This window comes from Phascolarctos cinereus, unplaced genomic scaffold (assembly GCF_003287225.1).
Source record: "Phascolarctos cinereus isolate Bilbo 61053 unplaced genomic scaffold, phaCin_HiC Scaffold_5;HRSCAF=322, whole genome shotgun sequence".
NCBI classification, from domain to species: Eukaryota; Metazoa; Chordata; class Mammalia; order Diprotodontia; family Phascolarctidae; genus Phascolarctos; species Phascolarctos cinereus.
Window position 1 is genome coordinate 33,358,454 of NW_027555958.1, and position 23,879 is coordinate 33,382,332.

Consider the following 23,879-nt stretch of genomic DNA (forward strand, 5'->3'; position numbering starts at 1 on the left):
GAATGACTTACCCAGAGGCTCACACAGCTTTTAAATGATGGAGGCAGGGCTAGAAACCTGGGTCTTTTGCCTCCAGGTCAGTGATCTCTCATGCTTCCAATAATGTAAATAGACCCTTCTGGGGAGCACTTATCTACCACTTTGATGAGAATACCTAGCCCTGCTGGATTTGTACCCCTAAGTGTACCTTCTGGTGAAAGGCACTTCAGCATGACCCAATTAACCTTTGGTATGTTGAGCCATCGAGAGGAAGGGGAGAATTTCTTTAGATTTTTGACTCATTGGATCATACAGATGGAAGGGATGTTACCTGAAGCCCAGAGGTGTTGGGTGACTTCCCTAAAGTCAAACAGGTAGAGCCAAGATTTGAACCTGGCTCCTCCAACTTTAAACTCTGCAACCATTCCAAGCACCATGCTGCTCCACTGTCTTTTTCTGCCCTAACACTGACATTATCTGTAAGCACTTGACAGTTTATAACCTGCTCTCTTCACAACATTGAGAAAGGCAGTGTAAGATTTTGTGAGGACAATGAAGCAGAGAAATGATTTGCCTGGTGTCACAGCAGGGACTAGAACCAAGGACTTGGCTCCAAATCTTTCTCCTACACTGCCATCTTATTGATTCAGCTCCTGGGTTAAAGAATGGGGTTGCCATCTACCCAGCGTATTACAGAAAAAGGAATGAACATACAGACTAATTCTGGCTCTGCCATTAACTAGGTATGTATGACTCTGGCCCCTTCCAGCTTGGACATTCTATGACTTCAAATCCAGGGGAAAAGTGCAGGCAGCGCTGATGTCTCTATAAGCCCTCTGTTCTGCAGCTGGGTCCATGAACTGCATAAGTTGGGCAGTCATGATTATAGTGTACAACTGATGGATGAGATCCACTCAGAGCCTCTATTTTCAGGCAGAATGAAGAGCCCAAGAGGCTGTGTGATTCCTTTGGTGATGAGTGTGGTAGCAACAGTTGGGAAGTGCATTACACGGGAAACATATCAAGCTATAGGGGATTGACCAGGGATATCTATAAGGTACAGGAATAAAACTTTTTTAAAAAGCTCATTGAGACTGTGTGTACTAAAATTACTTTATTACAGTTGATTTTTTTTAACTTTTCCTTTGCTATGATACAAAGGATACTTACAAACAAAATATTACATATGACCTTGTTTTCTCTCATTTTCTGACAACTTGGTAACAGCTTTAAATGCACAATCTATACAATTAATACAGGTTATATATGAACTATAATGTATGCAGAACCAGAAGAATACTGACAATATACTGTACAATAAGCCTCACCAGTTAGTGCTGTGGACCATCTTTACTAAAGAGAAAATGCACACTTGCATCACCCATACCAACTGGCGCTCGTATCAAAGGCAGGGCCTCGTTCCCCACTGCAACCCTTGGTGAGCCTCAACTGCGGGCGTCTGTTTGGTCTGAAAACTCAGAGGACGCGACAAAAGGCGGAGTTAAAAAAATATTGATTAGTATGGCGGCAGCACATCACCCTTTCAACACGATTCTCTCTCACTCTAAAAATCAGTCCTAGTTTCCAGAACCAGAAGTCCTTCACCCACCATGAAAATGTGGCAGGCTCAAGGGCTGGGGGAGAGGAGAATATGGTGACTGCCACAAGAAAGGCAAGTGATCTAACCAAATTTTGAGTCCTGTGGAATCCTTAATTTCTCCTCCTCACCACAGGGAACTAACAAGTCACAAAGGCATTCTTGATGAAGCCCAGCTAGACCGTCTCAGGGTATCGACAACTCAGGGCACCTGGTCTTACCCAGATTCCCCACAACTGATCTTCTTTAAATATTCATGGAAATTACTGGAACACATTCTAGACAGCAACATACTCCAATAAAGAAAGGCCCTATGAGCTGTTAAAAGTAGTTCCCCTTGAGTGGTCACCAGAGCTGGTCCTGGACTATTACATGTGTGCATCCACTCCCAATGGCCTACTCAGAACTGATAAGGTCACAGCTTTTTTTTTTCTTTCCTTTATTATTATTATTATTATTATTTTTTTTTTTGTAAAAAGGCAACCGACTGAGCATTTTTTTTGATGAATGGCAAAATAATTATTAAAAAACCCCTAGCATTTGCATGGATAATGCAAATGTAATCAAATGGCCTTTAATAAAGGAGATGGGGAAAGGGGAAGAAAGAAATGATGAAAATCTAAGATGGAGAAAAATGGATTTTTTTTTCCTTTTTAAAACTTCTACAATACCTGTGCAAAAAAAAAATCATGCTGGAGATGAAGAGCTTCAAGGGGAAGTGAATATACTGTATAAAATGAAAAACATAAATAGGCTATCTGGATGATGGGGAGAAGCAGAAACCAATCTGGGTTACAAAAAGGATTATACATTCAAGATGCTCTTAAACCCAGTGGGATAACTTATGTTAAAATTGTGTTAACAGTTCTGTTAGAAATCTCAAGTTTGTTTTTAAATCTTCACAATACAAGCAAAGCTGTTTTAAAATATACACTATACACATTTCTCATAGTCTCTCCCAGCCTCGTTAATGCACATTATACTATCTTTCTTGTATACAAAAACAAGGGGGTTCTTATAGCTAAATTGCTCAAAGTAACCCAACCATTTATTACCTAAATGTTTGCCTTAAATTTTAAATGGGTTATTTGACTTCTGAATAATCACATAAATAGGATTTAGCAAAACAAGTGTTAATAAAAACTTCTTAAGCATTTACAATTGATGAAGTTGAAATAGTCTGGGTGAATTATACACGCTATACTGTAAAATGTCACTTATATACATCAGACCCTCATCCTGTTTTATTTTTTTTGTTTTGTTTTTGTTTTCAAGAAAAAAAAGAGTTGGGAGAATGTCCTTAATTCTCTAACCTAGAAGAAAAGGGTCTTCATAAAAGCAAAGTTAACAGGACCACAAAGTTCTCTCTTCTCCCAGAAATCCCTCTTCTTTCCCTCCCCAATTCTGCTATCCCTTCACTCCATGAAAACTGCTTGCATTTTTTAAATGGGCTCCTATCTCATTTCAAATTTCAAGGGAACTTGGTAAAACTCCTGCGATCTACTTCTTGTCTCTTCCATGTTTACTGAGACACTCTCCCCCATCGTGCTTCTGGCTGGCTGGGCTCCATCTTGGACATGTATTTGGTTGAGGGTGGGAGGAGACACATACACTAAGTTGGCATAACCACCACCTGATACGGAATAGGAGGTTTAACACACAACACTGTGGTGGAGGGAAGGGAGGAGGTTCACTGAGGAATAACACGGCATTTGGAATGGGCACTGAAACGAGCCATCTGGTAGGATGTCCACACTAATTGAAGCTAACATACAACACACTAAGGACAAAAGAGAATGGACCTCACTCTCAGTTGAGGATGGTCTGGGCAGAACGACCACAGGGACTATCTAGAGTCCATGCATTTGGCAGCTACAGTCTTCTGAACTGCATATTTCAACTAAACCTGTATAATTTAGAGTGTGCTGCTCTTAAGCTCAGAAAGTGAGAACCTGTTTCCATTAAACTGATCTTCACTGATTCTTTCTTTCTTTCAAGTGACCCTAATACATATCTCATGGAAAGCTAAAGTATTCAAACACAAAGATGTTAACTTTTCATGAACACTGATGTCTCAATTCCAAATGTGGCTAACCTCAGAGCTGCCACCATGAAGACATGTCATGTGGGCACTAAAAGCATACAAACTAGGCTTCGTGGATAGGCTAGGTGGTTTTTTTCCTTCCTTCCTTTCTCCTTTCAGTTCATTGGCCTATGAGCACCCAAGCTATCTAGCACATGGTGGGAAGGAAGGGCAGAACGACCCAAGCGTTGCAGACACGCGATCTCTGCGCCAACAAAGAGTTCCACTAGTTTCACTTGAAGTTCCAGCTGTAAGGGAGCCCAAGGAACAAAAGCATCAACTCATGAGAAATCTACTGCTTACGTCATTGAGGGGACATGAAAACACACACATCTGAGAGACAAACATGGGCACTGGGGAAGGGGGCTCGCCCAACCTCACTTGTGATTGAGGACATGGAATCATTAAAGAAAATTACTTTGCTTCAAAAGTATGTAAAATTGACACACGATTAAGCCTCACATCCCCCTGCATACAACACTGAAGTGCTGATTCTAAGCTTTGCCTAGGATGGTTACAGAGTTAGATGCTAGGGCCACAATGGGCAATGACAGCAACTCCTCTCTAGCTGGCACAGATCTATAAACTTTAGTACAAAAAACTACCCCCCCCAAAATTACAGAAACTAGGTCAATTTGTTACCTACATATTTACAGTTAATTACACGGTTTTCACTCACAATTGCTAAAATGTCAGCAAAAAAGTCAAACTGTGCAGGTGGAAGTACCCGTACTTTGTAGGCATTACTGGATGTGAAGACGCCCTTTTAATCTGTTCATTCTCAGTTCAGTCTCAGCTCTTCTCTGCTCTTTCCTGGCAGACTACCCAGAGATGATCTGGTTGCCTTGTCCAGTGTGCATCCTGTTACTTTCAAAGGGAGGCTTCAGAGAGAGTTCAACATTTTCTGTATAAAAATAAAAGGGGTGGGGAGAAGTGCATGGGTGGGATGGGATGGGGATGGAGAAGATGTTCAGGAAATGTTGATGTCTGGCAAAGAGTTAGCAGGGTAGCAATCGTGGCAAACAGCTCTCCAATTCTACTTGCCCATCTCTTTGGGAAAGCAGGCGAGGCAAGCTTTCAGAGACCCACAAGGTAACAGATAAGGTGCACAATGAGTCTGATGTCTACTCAGTTCATATCCGTCTTAGGACTAGCCATCAAACCACAGATGCTCTCTGCCAGGTAAATGGAGGTCTGGGAAGCAGTACATTCACTAGAGGGGAAACTGTTCTACGTGGCCTTTGTAGACAGTCTGGGAACATTGGGAGTCAGTAGAACATACAAATAAATGCACAACAGGAGGAGTTCTCAGCTTCACCTCTTCTGGACAGTGTTTAACAAGACAACTTCCTTCTTTACAGCATTAACAGCTATAAACAGAGCCCACAAACATCTCTACAAACACTCCTAACGTAGCTCTAACTGTAGTGATTTCATCAAAGTGCAGACAATGTAACCAGACACAGCAAAATAGACTTCAATCAGTAGTCCCTGCATACAAGAGGAAGCTCTATGAAGCTCACAGCACATTCTTCTTGAGTATTCAACTGAGGACGGGGAAAGTTTACAGTTCCTCCCAACCCAAAGGGCAGCCTTCAAAGAAGCAAGGCCGAGCCTGACTCTGAAACGATGAGGGAAATGGATTCTTGGTGGGTGAGAACCTTGAGGCAAATGGATGACCTGAGAGCGATAGGGCCTGCTGCTGCCTGGGCCAGCCTCTCCTAGCCAGGAGTCCTCGAGCAAATCCGACCCTCCCCACCGCAGAGAGGATCCTCAAGCTGCGCACCTGTGGTCTATCCCTTGGGAGCTGAAGGAGCAGAATGGGAACAACTCTCTTACAGAAACAGAGGGTTACTGCAACAGAGTGAACAAGCCTCTGATCCTGTCAGGACCATGCGTGACACCAGGCATTACCACCCCTTCGCTCCCTCCCTGTGGATGCCACTTCACCGGGCAAGAAGACCAAAGCGTCACATTGAAGCCCTTGCACTGGTGTGGGCCCTCAGCATAAGGATTCTTGCTAAGGGTCAGTGGCACCACCCCCGCCCAGAGACACAGGAGGCTCATGGTAATTGTGCAACACAGCTGTGGTCCTTGTGGTCTCTGGAGAGGAAGCCCTGCCCGATCCTTTTCTCTTGACGATTCTCTGCTCTGGGCCGTCTCACTTCCCCCACACCACATCCCTCTGAGGAGCAGAAGCTTGGGCTGGCTTCTGCCCTTGCACTCTCCTGCTTGTCTGCAGATGAGTACCACACTGCACCTTCCCTTTCTCAGTCCCCATGGCCTGGTTTCCCTTTCTTCAAGGGCCTGAGGCATTTCTGATCTCAGAGGGCTGAGGGACTCACAACTGCCTGGAGCCATCCATGTTCTCAAAAAGACCAATCCAAAGAGCATACGCTACTAAGTGACGTTGACCACTCTGTGAGGGACCTATGCATTCTTGCCTTAACTGAGAGAGTTGGAAAAATATATATATATATGTATTTATAAATATATATACACACATACACACACACTCACTTATATATGTATACATATGTGTGTATATGTATATATAAAAAGAACAGGACCCTAAGTGCTTTTATGCAAACGTACAGCACTGCCAACATGTCTATCTCTCTCTCTCTATTTATATATATATATATATATATATATATATATGTACACACTCATATGTATATACAATATATACATACAAATGATAGAGCTATCCCAAGAAATGTGCATATTTGACATAGTGTTTTCTTTAAAAGCCAGTAGATCATGGTATAATACAATTTATTTCCACTAGTGAATGGCACACATGGAGGAATGCAAAGGAGGTGTTTCAAGTATCATAAAGTTATCTTCACAGGTGAAAATAAATAGTATTATTCCAGTGTCCAACACAATGCATTCTGCAAAGAATTAAACACACCAGACACCTGGTACTTACATAAACTACTGCAGTTATAGGTCTAGAGTGAAAATAGGGTTAGTAGAATCTGCCTTCCAACCTGACAAAGATGCCCAGAGTTTTCATTTTAAATGAAAGGGGAAGAAGAGACAGCAAGAATGATGGTAGGGCTTCTTCAGTCACTGCCCTTTTCCTACCAGGCAACTGGCTTCCACAGCATCCTGGGAGCTGGCAGAAACCTGTGAGGTCACATCAGCCTGAATTCCTGGTCATACAGACAGAAAAAGCGCAACCCCAAGAGACTAAGAGATTGCCCAAGTCTTACAGAGCTGGCCGGTGACTAGGCTGGTGATAGGACCCTGGTCATCAGGCTTCTCAGCCCAGTGCTTTTCCCACTGTACCCCAAAAGACAAACACTTCTGTGACACTACTCAGCAAGTAAGAAGTATTATCTGTAAATTGCAACTTGGGGCTAGTTTTAACTCTGGGAAGAGTTAAATGTGCAGACTGGCAGGGGAGGGGGAATAAAACATTTTAAGGTACAAAGTTAGTGATTCAACGTTGACAAAGAAAGATGAAGGACAGAAAACTCATGCCATTTGCTACCACCAGAGGTTCTGGACACCAGATGCAGCACTTGCAAATCGCTGATATATCTTTGACAAATTCCTCATCGTTGCTAGGCTGTATGTTTTCCCCAAACACACAGGAACTAGGCATGCATCAGAACTCAGGAGAGGTAGTACGATCTGATTACAGGGTGGCGTTGCAAACTGAGTCAGAAAGAGCTTGCCTCACTCACAGCCATCTGAGATTCCTTTTATAAATTTTTCTTTGGGATGATTCCCACCATGAAGAAGATTTTAAAGAAGATTTTTTCAAACGCACACACACAAACACAAATCAATTAAAATCTGAATCAGTTTTTGCAAACTATCCGTTTTAATTAAAATATTAACCTAATGGAATAATCCAGGTCTGCACATGACTAACACATAAAGCTGGTGACCACACAATCAGGTTGGCAACAAAGCCCTACTGGAGAAGACCTCTGCGGGTCAGTGATGCCAAGTGTCCGAGTACCCACGCTCTGATTAGGCCAAAGCCCTTTTCACTCAAGTCTACAACAGGGAGAGAACAAATAACCAACCCCAAATGGATCACTGGCGCAACCAGGGGATTTTCAGTTGTCTGGAGCATGTTAAACAGGATTGATTTTGCCGCCATTAGCCCTTATACACACACAAGTTCTGGATGTACCCCACCCTCAGCTGCCACTACCATGTTATATTCCAGTGGGTATGTGAGAATTCCTGATTAAACTGTAACCCTCTCAAATTAGGAAAACATTGACAATCAATCTCATTTTCTGGAAGCATCTGAATTATGTTTTACTGCAAAAAATGGCTAACAGACTACATGTCTGTTCAATAAGCAGGTGTGACATTTATCTTTGGACCCAGAGCTGCAGCGAGAGGTACATTTCTAACTGGATTACTCTATTTTGTGGATCACCGCCCTTCTTTCAGGAATGCCCCTTTTACCTCCTGGGGTAAGGGCTTTGAAACAGTTTACATAAAAAGTAATTTTCTTTTCATTTGGCTTTATTAAGATGCCCAATAGCTTTTAAAAGGAGATTGTGAGAAACTGGACACATCGGCAAATGGTCATGAAGTTGGTGGGGATGGGGGAGAGAGAAGGACCTAGGAATCTCTGTAAGGTAAGTTCTGGAGTTAGCAGCTAGGGTTCTCTTCAAGACAAGCTAGGAAGGGGAAGAAAAAAATAAGTTACAAGAAACTTTGGTGATGGGAAAGAACATCTACCGCAAGTCAAACTTGACTGAGCTGGTTTTAACTCAAGGACTCCCCAGTACCAGTTTGGCCACCTGGCACTGACTAGAGTAACAGGAAACTCCCTTCTCAGTCCTAAAGGTTGATCCTTCATCATAAAAACAAAAACAAACAGAAGAACAAACACAAATAGAAAAACCAACAAAAGAGGTTTTGTCAACAGACTCCCTGACCAGCGTAATTTACCTCTAAAATTGAGCCAAGCTTCCTAGCTCCTTTTCAGTAGTACTGCTGACATAAGAGTACAGAGACTTCTGGGAGTGGTGTCTCCTACACTAGGGGAGGGGTTCTAACCCGCTACCAAAAGACCACAAAGCCTCCACGAATGGGGAAGAGCACAAAGGGGGCTGCCCCATGCAGCCCCTCTACAGTGGTGACGGGGGTCGGTCAGCAGCTGGTCAAAGTCGTTGGCTCAGCGGCTCCTGGGACACTCTGTATGGCCACTAGACGCCGCAACAATTGGCTACGCTACATGTAAACAGGACGTTGCAACAAGCCAAAAGGGGAGATCACATCTGGGTGTGTGTAGTGTGGGAAGAATTCCACCAGGCGGCAGTTTGCAAACATGGCGTCCTTCAAATACATCTGGCCGTGGGCATCTTTTGTTTTCAAGGGAGCACGAGGATGAGCTGGGGTTCCACAGTGATTAGGGTCCTCAGCTACAATGGCAAGAGCAGCCCATGTGCAGTATTTGCAGCCTTTACCTGTCCCCGTTCATGCTGGAAAACCAACAGCATGGACTGGAAGAGAACTGAGTCTCTTCCCTTTGAAGGCTCAAAGATCTGGTGTCTCCTGATTTAAGAAACACCTGGACACAGAGAACACCAGGATGGTCTGGACCACTAAGGAGCCCATGCAGCTCCTCCCCAAAATAAAGAAAAACCAGGCAAACCTGCTTCTGCTCCCCGGAAACCTTTGGTGTCTGTGGAGGTGCCCCCTTTCTTCCTGCTCTAGGGACACTGAGGGACCAGGCCAATTTAATAAGAATTATAACGTGGGGAAGGAACATAGGTCTGGCCCACATGCTAATCTAGCTTAGCAAACACACGTTGCCTGCCACGAGCAGCTCTGCAGAATTGTGGGAAACTAGGAAGGCTCCAAACCTTCCATTAAGCCTCTGAGGATCGAGGCACCCAGGAAGTGGTAACGCAAGCCCACTGGACTGCATTCAAAAAATGCCCCTTTCTGGCGAATGCCTTCCATTACACACAGAGGGGTCGCTCACCCATACCATGTTCCCCCCCCCCAAGTAATAAAACAAAACAAAACAAAAAACCACACCCAGCAGCCCATTAGTAAACACAGAACGGAAAGCTTCACAAAATGAACAAACTGTCCCATATGCACTCGGCTCCCACACTGCAGCGCCCATGTGACGTGGCTGTGGTGATGACGTCTGGAGGCGGCAGTTGCTTTTGGCAGACAGCTCCAGTGGAATTGCCACGCACGATTACTGTCGGAGTTATGTATAAGACATGTGTGAACCATTGGATATCTGTGAAGTAACACTTGTGCTCCTGCTCATGCCCTGCTCTGTCCGTCCCCCCAGAAGCCGTCCGCCTCAGAGCCTGGGGGCTGTTGCGGACTCCCACGCCGCCGCCTCGAGGCACCCCTTGCATAGGCCCCGAGGGATGACCCCATGGCTGGGGCCCCCCTTGCATTGGATGGCCCCAAGCTTGAGGTGGGCCGCCCATGGGATGACCCCAGTGAGGGCCTGGCCCCCCAGTGGGATTGTGGGACCAACCCGAAGCTCCAGGGTAGCTGTGGCTGAACGCTTCAGGGGAGAGATTGGAAAGGACCATATTACTGAAACCCAGCCTCATGCTCTCCGAGTCAAAAGCTTCAATTTCTCTGGCTTGGCGCTCGAGCAGGCTTCGTATTCGTTCTGTGCGTTCATTCTGTAAGGCCAACATTTCCTCTTCAATCTGGTTGGAAAGGAGGAAAAAAGCAGCTTTTAGAGACCAAATACTTGTCAACTCTCCCTTCATCTTCCACACATCACCTCCACTTTCCCTCCCTCTGGGGCCGTCCTAATATTCCCTTACAATTGAATGCCCTTTTTCTTCCCTGTTCTACTTATGGAAATACTTTTCATCCCTTTCAAATGCCATCTCTTCCTTGAAGTCAACTTTGGCTCTTCAGGATGTCTTCATCCTCTGAAGCTGCATGGTACCCTGCTCCTGCAACATATTCTAACCGGTAATGTGACTTGTAAGTACTTCTCCTACAGTACCTTAATTGTTCCCAAATCTTATCCAATGTTTCACTTCCATATATTCATTTTATTTTAAACTAAAAACCAAATTCAGAGCACTTCTAGAGGACATAAGATGCTGCTAGACAATGGTGCCAATTCAGGTTTATATGTGGCATATGTTCTTGCCAATGTCAGTTTCTAGCCTGAGAGGAGTCCGTAACACATGACTCTCAAATTGTTCACTGGTTCTTACAGTTCTTTGATGTTCGCATGAAATTTGGTTATAAAGTATCAATGAAAGCATCACAAAATAACACTGGTTCCGGCAATACTATGGGGGCTCTCAGCCAATAAATATTAAGGCACTGATTATGTGCCAGGCAAAAATCAAATAGTCCCTGACTGTCAGAAACTCACTCACACTCTCTTGTGTAATACACCACGTGCACCAGTAAGTACATGTATATCAGAGACAGGGGAGTTTTCTGGAGGAAGCACTAGTGCCCAGGGAGATCCAGAAAGGCTTCCTGCAGCTAGCTGCACATAAGTCCAGTCCAAAAAAAATGAGGGATTCTGAGAAGCAGAGGGGAGGAGGACCTGCCTTTCAAACACAGCACAGAGAAGGGAGGTAAGAGGGTGGGGTGTGTGTGTGCACGTGTGTGTGTCCGTCTGTCCGTGCACTCGTGCGCGGAGCAGCAGGGAGGCCAAGCTGGCTGGACTGTCAAGTGGGCGAAGGCTGGTGTCTAAGGGCATTCAGTGCCTTTATGCTCATTCTTGTTATTTCCCCAAACACCTCATTGATTTCTCATTAGTTCTCATCAATTCTCCTCACACGATGCCAAGAGCACAGTGTGGCTCATGAAAAGCCCAGAACAGACCTGCCTCTCAGAAGACTACAGGCAAAAATACACATCCTTGCATGTTTCCAGCTACACCCAATGGATTGCTGTGTCCTGCTTAACTGTACTTCTGTGTTAGAGAGGGCTCTAGACGGGGCAGGCTCGCTGTGAAGTGACAGCAGCATCAAAGAAGCATCAACACAACACTTTTTAAAAGGCACTAACCACTTCTCTTCATTAAGCCAAAACAAATTCACGTGCGACAGGCATTACACATAAGTAATCACTTTTTTGAAAACATCCTTAAGTTGAAGGTGAGAGTGAATTCATCAGAAAATCACCAAGTGGGTCACTATGGTCCGATTTCTCCCAACCCACTGTACAATTTCTCAGGAAATGCTGACTTTTACGAAAGCTCCAAAGAAAAGCAAACAAGCTTCCAGAGCAAAGGTCTCTGGCCAGGATGCTAAGAGCACTGCATGTTTATTTTGACAGAAGCCCCGTTCCCTCCTCCCCTAACCCTATCCTGGCAGAGAGCACCACAAAGCTCACTTGCCTTTTGGAAGTGAGGCTACTTTGAGAATGGGCTAAGAGGACAACTCAGGATCCTTCCCATTGGCACGTAACATTCTGGATCATGTAGATGCAAGCTGAATCTAAGTGAAGGCTGAGAAAAGTAAAAGTATAGACTCATTCACAGGGGAACTTACGTGGTTCATTTGCTTGGTGGCTTAGTCTGTAAGAACTTACATCAAGCTTAAAACAATTCCATGCCACAAACAATTATCCATCTGGAAACAACTAAAACCCACTTCTGCTGGGTCATTTCTAGGGGAATATTTTTCATTTGTAAACCCAAGTGAAAGATAGTTTAAAAAATACTGCTTTGGCGTTTGTTCAGTCTAAATCTCTTTTCATCTGGCAACTGTGTGACAATTAGGTAATTGTGTAACAATCTTATTATAACATTACAGAATTAAAATATGGAAACTATCCTTGGAAAACCAAGTCATACTTGAAAACAGATACTTCTAAAACATCTGACATGTCTATTATACTGACTGATTTTCAAGGAGCCATTGTGGGCCTGCATTTCAGGAGGCCATGTTTACCACGGCATTACAAATGTAGACTTTCAGTTGGATACCAACAGAAGACAAAAACCAGATGCTAATCCAATAATGAGGGCATAGAGCCACTAGGTGGTGCTAAAACACAACATAGCAATCACGCCACCATTTCTTTCTGCTGCTAAGATTGGCTAATTATTTGGGGAGAGGAGCTGGGAAGAGGGGAAGGAGTCCCCTTTGCTCATTTTTCATGAGTGCAAAAGAGAATTTACATTGAGGTTTATAACTCTATGCTGAATCTAAAAGCCTACATTCAGCAAACAGATTCGCCTGTTTGCAAACAGATCCCCCCCCCCAATTTAAAGAGATGCATTTGGTTTTGGTTTTACTACACTGAATAGTAAAGGAAATGGACTTCTTGAAGCGGTCAGTTGTGTCAACCACTAAGTCACAAAAGTGAACTTAGGTGGCTAAAAGAGAAGTTGTACTTTATCTTAACCAGGCATTCTGTCTTTACTCCACCTGCTGCAGGAGGAGATGTGATGAAGGAACACACACTGTACAGAAGCAGTGAGGACAGCAGAGCAGGCAAGAATTAAGAGAAGCAGTGGGACCGATGGTCTATGCTGACCATGGGAAAAAGGGGAAACCTAACAAGGAGGGCTGCAGGGAATTTCCCATGCCCGAACACACGGCTGAAGCCCAGTGAATGCAAGGCAGCCTGGAACGTCCTCCTAAGGAGCACTTGAGATGGTGCCGCATTTGAAGCATGCTCCAAAGAGAAAGGGAGAGACCTGGGTTCTAATCGTGACACTGTCACTGACTGGCTCTGCAGTCTTAGGCAAGTTGCTCCCCATCCCTTGGCTTTTCTGCTCTATAAAATGAGGGAACAGGACTAGGTGGCCCCCTAAGTCCCTTGCAGATCTACCACGCTGTGTCCACAACCACTGGCAGTCTCTTCCAACGGCATCCATTTGTTGTTGCTTTGGCTTCAGACCCAGGCGGTTTCTTTCCCTCACACACACACACACACACACACACACACACACACACACACGCACACACACACTCACTCACTCACTCACTCACTCTATGGGGATTGCTTAGTTGGATCCAATAGGGGAAAAGAATTCCCAATCATTGCCATCACACGTGTTGATGCTGCCCAAGCTGTACAATGATATGGGTCCTACCAAAATGTCAATTCTTCTGCCCAACTTTTCAGCTGTGTGAACAGCAAAGGGCCTGGTAGGGGCAACAATTCTCTTTAACTCAAAGAATCTGTTGGGGGTTGAGACAAAGACAATGGTAGCCAGACACCTGCTCCTGACCACTGTAGCTGAACGGCACTGTCTCCTCCTTTCTCTGCTCCTAAAGCTATCCCAGCGCTCTGGTGACTGCTGTCTCCCAGTCCTAGGGCCCTTCTTCTCAGAGTCCCACCCCTTCCTTTACAGTCAGCCCTTAAAATTGTGAGGTTGCTCACTGGCATCAACAGCACGAACTTATGACCAGAAGCAAACAAAAAAACTGCTTCTAAGACACTCTGGTGTCAGACCGAGTCAATCAGACGTACCTTTTGTTCTAAGAGTGCCCTGCGGAGGGAGACCCTCTGCTCCAGTTCTCGGAGCTCCCGGTCATGCTGGGCTTCAGCCTGCATCTTGATCTTGCTTTGATATGCATTGAGCAGCTCCAGCTCCTGCTGCAGCTGCATCTTTAAGACCTGGCACTCTGCTTCCTGGGCCTCATCCAAACGCAGCTGAGAAGGGAGAAAAGAGGCCCGACTTACATAGGGGCATGCCCCAGTGACCCGCTTGAGGGCGGGACAAGGAAAGGGAAAGGGAGAATAGGGAAGGTTTTTTTTTTAAGCATGCAATTATTAACCCTTGTAAACAAAGACAAGAGTTCTCTAAGCTAGCCTGCACAGTGCTTGAGAAATCTGGAATCAGGCTAAATGATGCAAGCTTCTTTATTTTTCACTCACCGAAGGGAGAGAACAGAAAAGCAGCAGCATGTCATTCAAATGGGATAATGGAGGGAACTCTCAATGTAATACTGCTTATTGGCTCACTGAGTTGCCCAGCTAAAACTACTGACCGTAGGTAGTTAGAAGAGACCCAATCTTGTTCTTTAGAAAATGAGGTGGCTCAGGGTTACAGGAAGGGGCTAGCAAAGCTCACTTTCACTACTGTCCAGGCCCTTTGTTTCCTAAGGCTATTCTGGCCCTCGTGTCATTTGGGTGGTTGTGGGGAAGGGCAGACCCTGCCAGAGCCAGCACAGATAAAGCCACTCACAGCTTGTGTGGAGAGCATTTCGTTAATGCTGTGATCATACTGCTCTGCAAGAATGGCCAGTTTCCTCGTCTGCTCCTCCTTGAGCCGCTTGAGAACTGCTTTGTGCTCGCTCTTTGGCGTGGTCTCCAACAGGTGGTTCCTCAAGGCTTTGTACTGTCTGGTCTGGATCTTGCAGGTATCTTGAAACTGCTTCTTTATTTGCAATTCTTTAGACTGCGAGAAGAGAGAAAGGAGCATCAGTTAGAAAGTTTTCAAGTCACTCCTATCTTGAGAGTCTGAGACCTCAGGATGCTCTAATACAAGCCTAAAGGAAAAGAATGGAGAAGTGCAGGGAACAACACAAATGACAGATGGGACCCCAGGCCACAGCTGCCTTCACTCAACACTTGGAATGTTGGCATCTGGATCAGAAAAGCTCTAGCTTCAACATGCATCAGGGCACAAAGATCCTATTGATGACCCAGCTCTCAACAGTGTTCTTGCCTTTTCTGGCCAACTTGGTCAGGGATTCATTCAGTGGACTCTGGATTGGCATGATAATCCTCATGATGCCCACAGAGGTACAAATTCAAAGGACCTTTATGAATTAGTATGCTGTGAACGTCAAGGTTTCTGTGAGCCAGGCTTCACAGAAGGAAACCACACCATCTCTGCTGCAGGATGCTCAGCCCTGACCTTCCTCTGATGTTAGGTAGAATTTCAGTTCTAGTTATGTGATTGGCCACACACCTGGAATAAGACAAATGGAGTGTGGCACACTTGAAGCTAACTGCAAAGTTTTTCCTATTCCACTAATACTGCTGCTGTCTTTCTCTTTGAGGGGACAAGCTGAGTATAATGTTCCTTTGGAAATGGCTTACTCTCTGATAGCACAGATAAAAGCAATTATAAGGTATCAGTGGATTGCCTCCTTCTTAGGACCCCATCCTTCACAAGCACTGTGAAGAATGCCCCTGGGAGCATGGCCTGCCCCCTGCTTTAGCTAACCCGCCTCACACTGCTATCTCCTGTCTCCTGATCAGAGTCCTTCTATTTGCTCCCACCCCCAGACTGCTTGGACTCTTTCTCCAGGATTAGCATAATACATATTTCCTCATATTATCCTCATCTCAGTGATTAGGAACCCCCAGCTACAAATATGGAAACCCACTCCACCCGCCACTCCCTTCCTTCCCTCCCATCTAGCTCCATCTCCCCCTGCCCACTCTTTCTACTGTACTCTCTGGGACCCTGACCCTATGTAAGTCACACACTTCCTTTCATCTGACACTTTTGCTGTTCTCACTTCTTCCATCTTCTGGCACTCACTAAGAGCTGTCTCCCTTGGTAACAAAATTACATCATTTCCCAATCAGCTGCTCTCCTGGATTTCATGACCCCCCCATAAGCTTTCTGCAAGATGAAATCAACTCTGAAACTCCTGCCTCCTTAGCTCCACCCCCCATTGGAGAGGGTGGCTAATGGGGGCACACTGGAAAGTTCCTCTCAGATACTCCACCATTAAAGGAGGGCTCTGACCTCATACTTTCCCACCTGGCAGCCCCACAATGGGCACCTGCCCACCCCCCTTCTCGTCATCCCCCTAGACTTTTCAGCCTCTTTTTGGGACTGTCACATGCCTTTCTTTGTATCTCAAGAGCTTAAAGGCACAGTGCCTGGCACATGGTAAGTGCTTAATCAATGTTTATTGACCCTGACTTTTCCTCCTTAAATCTTTCTCTCTCCTAGTCCTCCCATCTTCTGGCTCTGAAATCTGCCTCCCTCCTGATGAGAGAGGCAGTTTCTCTGGCCATCTTTTCTAGTACTGGTTGTACTTTTACTCACAACCCCTGATTCACTGATGTATTGGTAGAGCTGGAATACTCCTGGCTCCCTCTGCTACCATCACTCAGGATCATCTTTCCTGTAGGGCCTTGCTACTTGAATTTATCACCAATCAAGATCCTGGTGGCCATTATCCACTGACTCTGGGACAATGTCCTTTCCTCAATGAGTTCAGTACCTGACTCATAGTCTTTTTCCACCTCACCCCTTGCCCCTCATACTAAAGGGCTTTAACTTGCCAGTTGCTCAGTCTATTAATTTCCATGACTTATTCCTCCATTTTACCTCAGCTACACACCAAGATGGTCATACATGTGTGCATATGTTCACAAACTCCCAAATCCCTTTATTTGAGCATAATCTTTTACCACCCCCTCTTTCCTTATGCTTTGCAACTCCTAAGCCTGTTCTGCTACTCACTGTGACTTCTACTCTCTCTACTTTTCAGTTACTTCCTAGGCCATGGACCCTACAATGGCTTTATTTTCCTATCTCTACCCTGTGCCAAATTGGCTCAATTCTACGCTTGAATCCCTTGTCCCTGTCCTATCTCCAATCACACCTTGCCCATCTCTAACAGTGGATTACTCTAACCATCTTGTAAACTTCATTCCTATTTGTGTGCTACTGAATAAAGCTGGAGAAAAATCTTAAAGCCGCTCTGCTTAGGCTCACTACAAACTAATGTTAAATAATCTCAGCTGGGCCCTCACAGCAAGGTGATCCTTTTACCCCTCCCGAGTCTATTTGTCCCATCATTCACCATAACAGTTATTCTAAATCCTTTCATTCATTCTCATGCTCTTACCTAGTGTCTCAGCTGAGAACCTCGCCTCATACTTCTCTCTCTCTCTCTCTCTCTCTCTCACACACACACACACACACACACACACACACACACACACACACACACGTCTCTTCTCATCTCATCACACTATCTTCTCCTTCCCTCCTATAGACAAATCCCTCTACGTGTACCCTTGATCTCATTCTCTCTCATCTCCAGTAAACTGTCCCTACATTATCAACCTCACTCTTCTCTACCCCTACATGTCTTCCCCATTCTCAAAGAAGTCTCAGTCGATTTGTCCATCCCCATTAGGTAGAGTCCTATGTGTTCCTCTCCTTCTCAGTTTAACTCTTGCAGAAAGCTGCTTATACTCAGTACCTCCAGTTCCTCTCATCCCACTCACTAATAAACCCTTTGCAGTGTGGCTTCCAAACTCCCCATTCAACCGAAACTGCTTCCTCCAAAGTTACCCAATAATCTCTTAATTGCCAAAGCGAAGAGTCTTTTCTCATTCCTCCTCATTCTTAGCATCTCTGTAGCTGTTGGTACCATTAAGCAGCATCTTCTCTTTAAGTTTCATGACATTATTCTCTCCTACTTTTCTTTATACTTGATCCTTCCCAGTTTCCTTTGCAGGAACTATATCCAAGCCATGCCTACTGACATCCCCAAGGTTCTGTAATGGGCCTTCTCTTCTGCTTCTGTACTATCATGCCTGGTGATGGATTCAATTGCCATCTCTAGGGATCGATCCCTCATCTATCTCTGGAGATCCAGTCTCATATAATCAATTCCCTTTTTACCATCTCCAAGTGGACGTCCATTAGACCTGCTTGACAACAGGGCCTGTTTTGGGGGATTTGGGGGCCTCTGTATCCCTAAAACTTAGCATGGTGTACTTAATAAAAGTTAGGTGTCTGTGGACAAACTCAACAGGTCCCCCTAAAACTGATTATCTTTACACTAAACCACCCCCTCTTCTCAACCTTCCTATTATTGTCAAGGGCACTACCATCTTCCCTGTCACTCATACTTGCAACCCTCACTCCCCTCATTCCCCTCAAATAGATCTAATTTGCTGCCAAGTCTTGTCATTTTAACTTCACAATGTCTCTCTTATAAATCCCCTTCTCTCCACCTCACACAACTACAGGCTAGGTCATTGCCACTCGCCTGGATTATTAGAAAAGCCTTCCAGTTGGTGTCCCTGCCTCAAGTCACTCCCCACCCCAATCCATTCTCTACTCAGCTGTCAAGTGATTTTCATGAAGTGCATATCTGACCTTAAAATCCTCTACCCAATAAACTCCACTGGCTATGCATTACCCCAGGATTGAATCTAATCCTCCAATAAAATCCTCTGCTTGGCATGTAAAACCCTCTCTACCTTTCCAGTCTTTTTATACTTTGCTTCTCCTTACCTCCACCTCCTTTGCTTCATTGACTTTTTTCAAGAGTCAGGTCAAATCCCAACTCCAGCAGAAGATCTCTCCTGGTCCCTCTGTTGCTAATGCCACCCTTCTGGAATTCCGTTCCATTTATACTGCATACATGTTCTAGGCATACTTCTGCTTCATTACAATGTGAGCTTCCTATGGCCAAAGACCAGTGTTTTTTCCTTTCTTTGTATTCCCACCCAGTGTCTAGCACACAGTAAGCATTTTAACAAATGCTCACTGACTGACTGGAAACAGTTACACAAAGTCATATCCAGCTGAGGCTCAAGAACAGAAATAGTCACTATTCTTCTGGGATCTGCTTTGAAGATAAGAGTAAATTGAGTTTAGGGATAGAAAAGGACCCTTGTCTCTGATTTGTCCCTACCCTGGTTTCTTAGCCCCAAGCTACCTTTCCTTTTTTTTTTGGTTAAAGTTTTAAACATTTATTTTTTAAATGTTCACTCCCAAATTCTCTCCGTCTCCCAGCTCCTCCTCCCCTAACTACTGAGAAAACCAGCAATGCAATACCCATTATCCATGGAAAGTTGTGCCCAGCATATGTCCACATTAGCCATGTCCAAGCTACTTTTTGTACTTTACCAATCCCCCATTATTCCCTGTGCTACCCACCACGGTCCAACCAAACTGGCCACTGTGCTGTGCCTCTCAGATAACATTCCCTCTCCCTTTTCCAATCTTTTGTACTGGCCATTTCCCCATTTCCCTGCCTGGAGTTCAGTCTCTCCAAGATTCAGCTCTATATTGCCTTCTACATAAAGCCCATTCTCACCTTCTCAGCTCCTAGTGCACCCTCCCCCCCAAATTACTGCACATTTGGCATATACTAATGAGCATACACATTGTCTCCTCCAATAGAGTGCATGCTCCTAGAGGGCCAGGTTCATTTGTGTCTCCCTACCCTCATGGAACAACATAGGTGTTCAACAAATTCAAGTTGATTGACCGCTGAATTTTAAATTGCAGACACTTCCCCATGAGGATGCAAACACTTACCAGACTAAAAGTAGTCTACTCTCTGTAACCGCACCTACATATATCCATACACTGATTCAAGGGACATCAAGTATATAGAAACACAAAAGTTACGCGATACATACTGGGTAAGAAAAGAATATTTTTTTTGTTTTTGGTTACACTTGGAGAAGATATGTTCCTAAATTCTTTCCACTAGGAGTCTGATCTTTCTAAGGAGTATTCCTCTCCACTGAAAGAAAATTATAATTGTGAGCATTCAGCTGATATGCAATCTGACTGGCCTAGGCTGTTTCCCACCCCCACTCTAAAGGCCTGGTTTCTGGCACGGTGTCCTTATTCACACCCATTCTCTTGAGACTCCATGTCACAGTCACATGTCTTGATTCTACTGGAGGTCTTATATATATATGTGGTACCATATCTCTGAAGCAGAATGCCTAGTCTTTAGAATCCCCCTGTTTCTTCCAATCAGAAACCGGGCTGAGAAAAGAATCAAAGGCTGTTACCATCATGCATTACTCTTTAACAAGTTTTCGTATTTCAAATGCTATAGGATGAAAAGTATCCAGTCTCTCTATCTCAGTGGCCTGAGGGTAGAAAAGGAGGACTCTCCAAGCACTTATGGGGAGGGGAGTTTACTTGGAAGGGAGGAAAAGAGAAATGATGGAATGCTACCAAATCAGCAGGGATGCAAGTGAGATAGGATAAAAAGTTTAACTTGGACTAAGTTTAAAATGCAGAGAGGGAAAACCCCTAAATAAAAGCTGGATTACTTTAGATGGAAGAATCATCTTCAATAGAGAACAAAAAGGCATTTTTACTTACATAAAACAAGTAGGTAAATTACAACATGAAGGGAAACATACTGATTACTCTCCTTATTAAATTAATATATCCATTTCCCAAATAGAAATGCTGAGTCTATGGCACCCCTCTACCCCTGGGGGAGGGATTCTCTCTATTAAAAGTCTAGCCACAATTAATGAACAACCATGATTTTTTCCTAACTTTCTGTGAAGGGTCTCTTGGAGAGCCAACCCCACTGACTTCTTCCAAATCTGAAAGAAGTCACAACCGGATACAGAGGGGAGGGCTAAAGTTCACTGCTAACCATGTGACTACTACATGCTGGTCCATCATTCCCTGGACATTGGGGGAATGAAAGGCTGGTGGTCTAATGGCCAAAGAAATGACAAAGCCCTAACAGACCAGGCATTGTAAAGTCAGACGACCCTCTAGGGGCTGCTGATGTTAGAATCACAAACAAAACGCATCTTATTTTGGAAACCTTTTCTCTTGCAGAGAGCGTCCATTCATTCAGCAGCAGAGCACAAAGAAGACAGAAAGTGCAAAGAACAAACTGGTCAAGTCAGTGCCGAACCTAAAATTTTCAGCATACGTTAGAAGGTTAAAAGTCCATAATTTAAGTTGATGGAAACAGCAAACTGGTGTGATGAGATCAAAAGAGAGTGAAATTTCCTTCATGTACCTGATCTACTCTACCCTTCTACCCTCTCCTGGGTAACTCCTCTGGAGACTGGAGGAGGGAGGCTTCAGTTACTTAATAAGCAGCTTATTCTATTCCTCTCTTCTCATATCAGACACCACCAATCAGCAGTATTTAAAAAATTTAAGTGTCCATATTGATGCATTAGCAAATGAGCAGAATTGAATAAGGCTCGATTGTTTACAGGCCAGACCAAAACAGCTGCTTTATTTGGAAAATGTTTATGAAAAAAAGTTGTCATATATATGTGAATTAAGTTTGCTTTCTGGTCACTTGTGACAAGCCTTTAATGACATGGACTGTTAGGGTCAAGAGGTACATAGGTAGGGATGGGAACAGGTGGGTGTGAGCTCCTTTCCTTTTCTCTGAGACAGTCATGGTAGTAACCAGAGATAGGAATTGTTCTTGAGTTAGTGGCAATCACCTTCACTTAGGTGTGTGCCTTTCTTCCTGAACCATACCCACATCAGAGGAATGATACAAAGATGGTATTGTTTGGGAGAGGGGAATGGGCCACAGAAAGTGTCGTGACAAGAAAGATTCAAGGCCTAGGAAAGACACATTTCCTGGCTCACCTACCTTCAGACTCTTGGGCTGCTGCCGAACCTCCATGACGTGCTTGCGCCTCAGCTCGCGTTCCCGCCGCTTGTTGTACTCCAGCTGGTTGGTGAGCTCCGTCTGGTGCTGCAGCCTGATCAGCTCACAGCGCATCTTCTGAATGGTGCTGAGGTGGCGGAACTCAAGCTCCTGCATGGACTCATGCTGTCGAAGGAGCATGGCATGCTCCAAGTCCTTCTGGGTCTGTCTTTTATTTAACTCCTAATCCAGAATATGAAAGACAGTGGGGTATGAACTGTTACTGCGGACTACATACACACATCCTAAGATACGTGAATAGGAAAGAGTTTTTAAAAATGCAGTTCTGACAAGTATGGCCACAGAGTAGATGCAATGATTTGGGGTCTTTTGCTAGAGTTGAATAGGCATTACTCGGCATCAGGTAGCACACATCTCCTTATAACTCTGGGGCATTCTATACACTTCTTAATCTTCCTGGTTATTATGGCTGCTATTCACCAAATTATTAATAGGTTTACACCATATCTAAAGCTTATTTTTAACCCATCCTATCCAATGAAAGTGAAAGTCAGAGTTGCTAGAGGCTAGGAGATATTGAGGGTGAATATCTAATTGACATTCTGATTTCTACAACAGTAGACCAATTAAAAGGATTAGGATTCAAAAAAATGTACTAAACTGGACCCAGCCCACACACTCATGACTTGTAACTTAGAAGATAGCTCTCCACGTGGTTCCATTCATTTACTCATACTGCACATGTGGAAGGCCTTCTCTAAGCACTTCTTGCCCCGTCCTAACACACCTCTCTGACAAGGTCCTGCTCCAAATTGTGACGGCCAAGCAGCATTCTTCTCTTGAAGCGCCGGCACTCCAGCTCCAGGTACTGCCTCTGCCTTCTTAGGAGATTGGCCTCCTCTTCTGCTTGGAAGTGCTGAATGTTCTCCTTCTGTTTGGAGAGCCATTCTTGCTTTTCTTTCTTTGGGGTACTCTGGTTTTCATTTAGCTCCTGACAAAATAATTCAGACCAAATTTTATTAGCCATGTGCAAGCAAAGTCAGCAACAACCCTAGCAGGTTGTCATGGTATTTATACCTTTGCCCACCTGTGTCGATAAAAAAGAGACTCAGGACATTGCCTGCAGTGGCCAAATACCGTCCTTAAGATGCTATTTCGGCATTAGACAACCTCGATCCCCAGAGTGCCCCAGAACAGTGTTCTGTTCCTTCTTGGCATTGATAGTCAACGAGGAAAGGACAATTGGCCCGGGCACCAGGAAGCACATACACTTTTTAGCTTCAAATGGCTCCATTTTTAAAAAGCTGCAGAATCAGGAGTAATAGCTGAGAAAGCCCACACTGTCCTGTGGCAATATCCTAAGAGATCCCTCTTCAAGAATGCTAGAAGGCATAAAATGTGGGGCTGAAATAGTTATGAAGTGACATCATATCTCTTGCTTTTACAGATTATAAAGACTAGTGATGTGAAGGTTTAAGTAAAATTTTGAAGTCAGTGTAGGAGAATTTGAAGTGGTAAAATAAGCAATAATGGGCAGCAGAGTAGAGACCACTGTAAAAGGCCTTACACCTTTCAGAGCTCTAAGATAAAGTCTCAAGCCCCACGGTTTCTTACCTTAGTCCGATCATGACTGCACCCACCCATCCCAACAAAAATGCTTTTAAATCAATAAGAGGGCAAAAATGGGCAACAGACTTAATAATGTGAATGACAGAATGGCCAATGGACTGATCTAAAGTCTTCAGTAGTTTCCACAGTCTAAACGCAATATCAAAATTAGCCATGATGATATGACTGAACTTTCTTTGGAGTTGACAAGCTTTAAATAAAATTCACATAATGCTGGTCCCAACAAGATGACTACAAAATTTGAGCTCTCAGTATCACTCTATCTTCTACCAAAATGATGACATATGAATAACAG

General features: G+C 44.3%; 1 protein-coding gene across 1 annotated transcript in view; it reads right to left on the minus strand.

Annotated features, from left to right (window-relative positions):
- Nucleotides 1–1,078: 1,078 nt before the first annotated feature.
- TAOK1 (TAO kinase 1) overlaps nucleotides 1,079–23,879 on the minus strand; it is a 147,704-nt gene continuing 124,903 nt past the window's right edge. Inside the window, exons 16-20 of the mRNA XM_020963378.2 lie at nucleotides 22,743–22,946; nucleotides 21,938–22,177; nucleotides 14,803–15,015; nucleotides 14,085–14,267; nucleotides 1,079–10,330 (exon numbers count right to left, since the gene is read on the minus strand). Coding sequence (XP_020819037.1) covers nucleotides 9,722–10,330; nucleotides 14,085–14,267; nucleotides 14,803–15,015; nucleotides 21,938–22,177; nucleotides 22,743–22,946 — 1,449 coding nt within the window. The 3' untranslated portion in view covers nucleotides 1,079–9,721. The remainder of the gene's footprint in view (nucleotides 10,331–14,084; nucleotides 14,268–14,802; nucleotides 15,016–21,937; nucleotides 22,178–22,742; nucleotides 22,947–23,879) is intronic.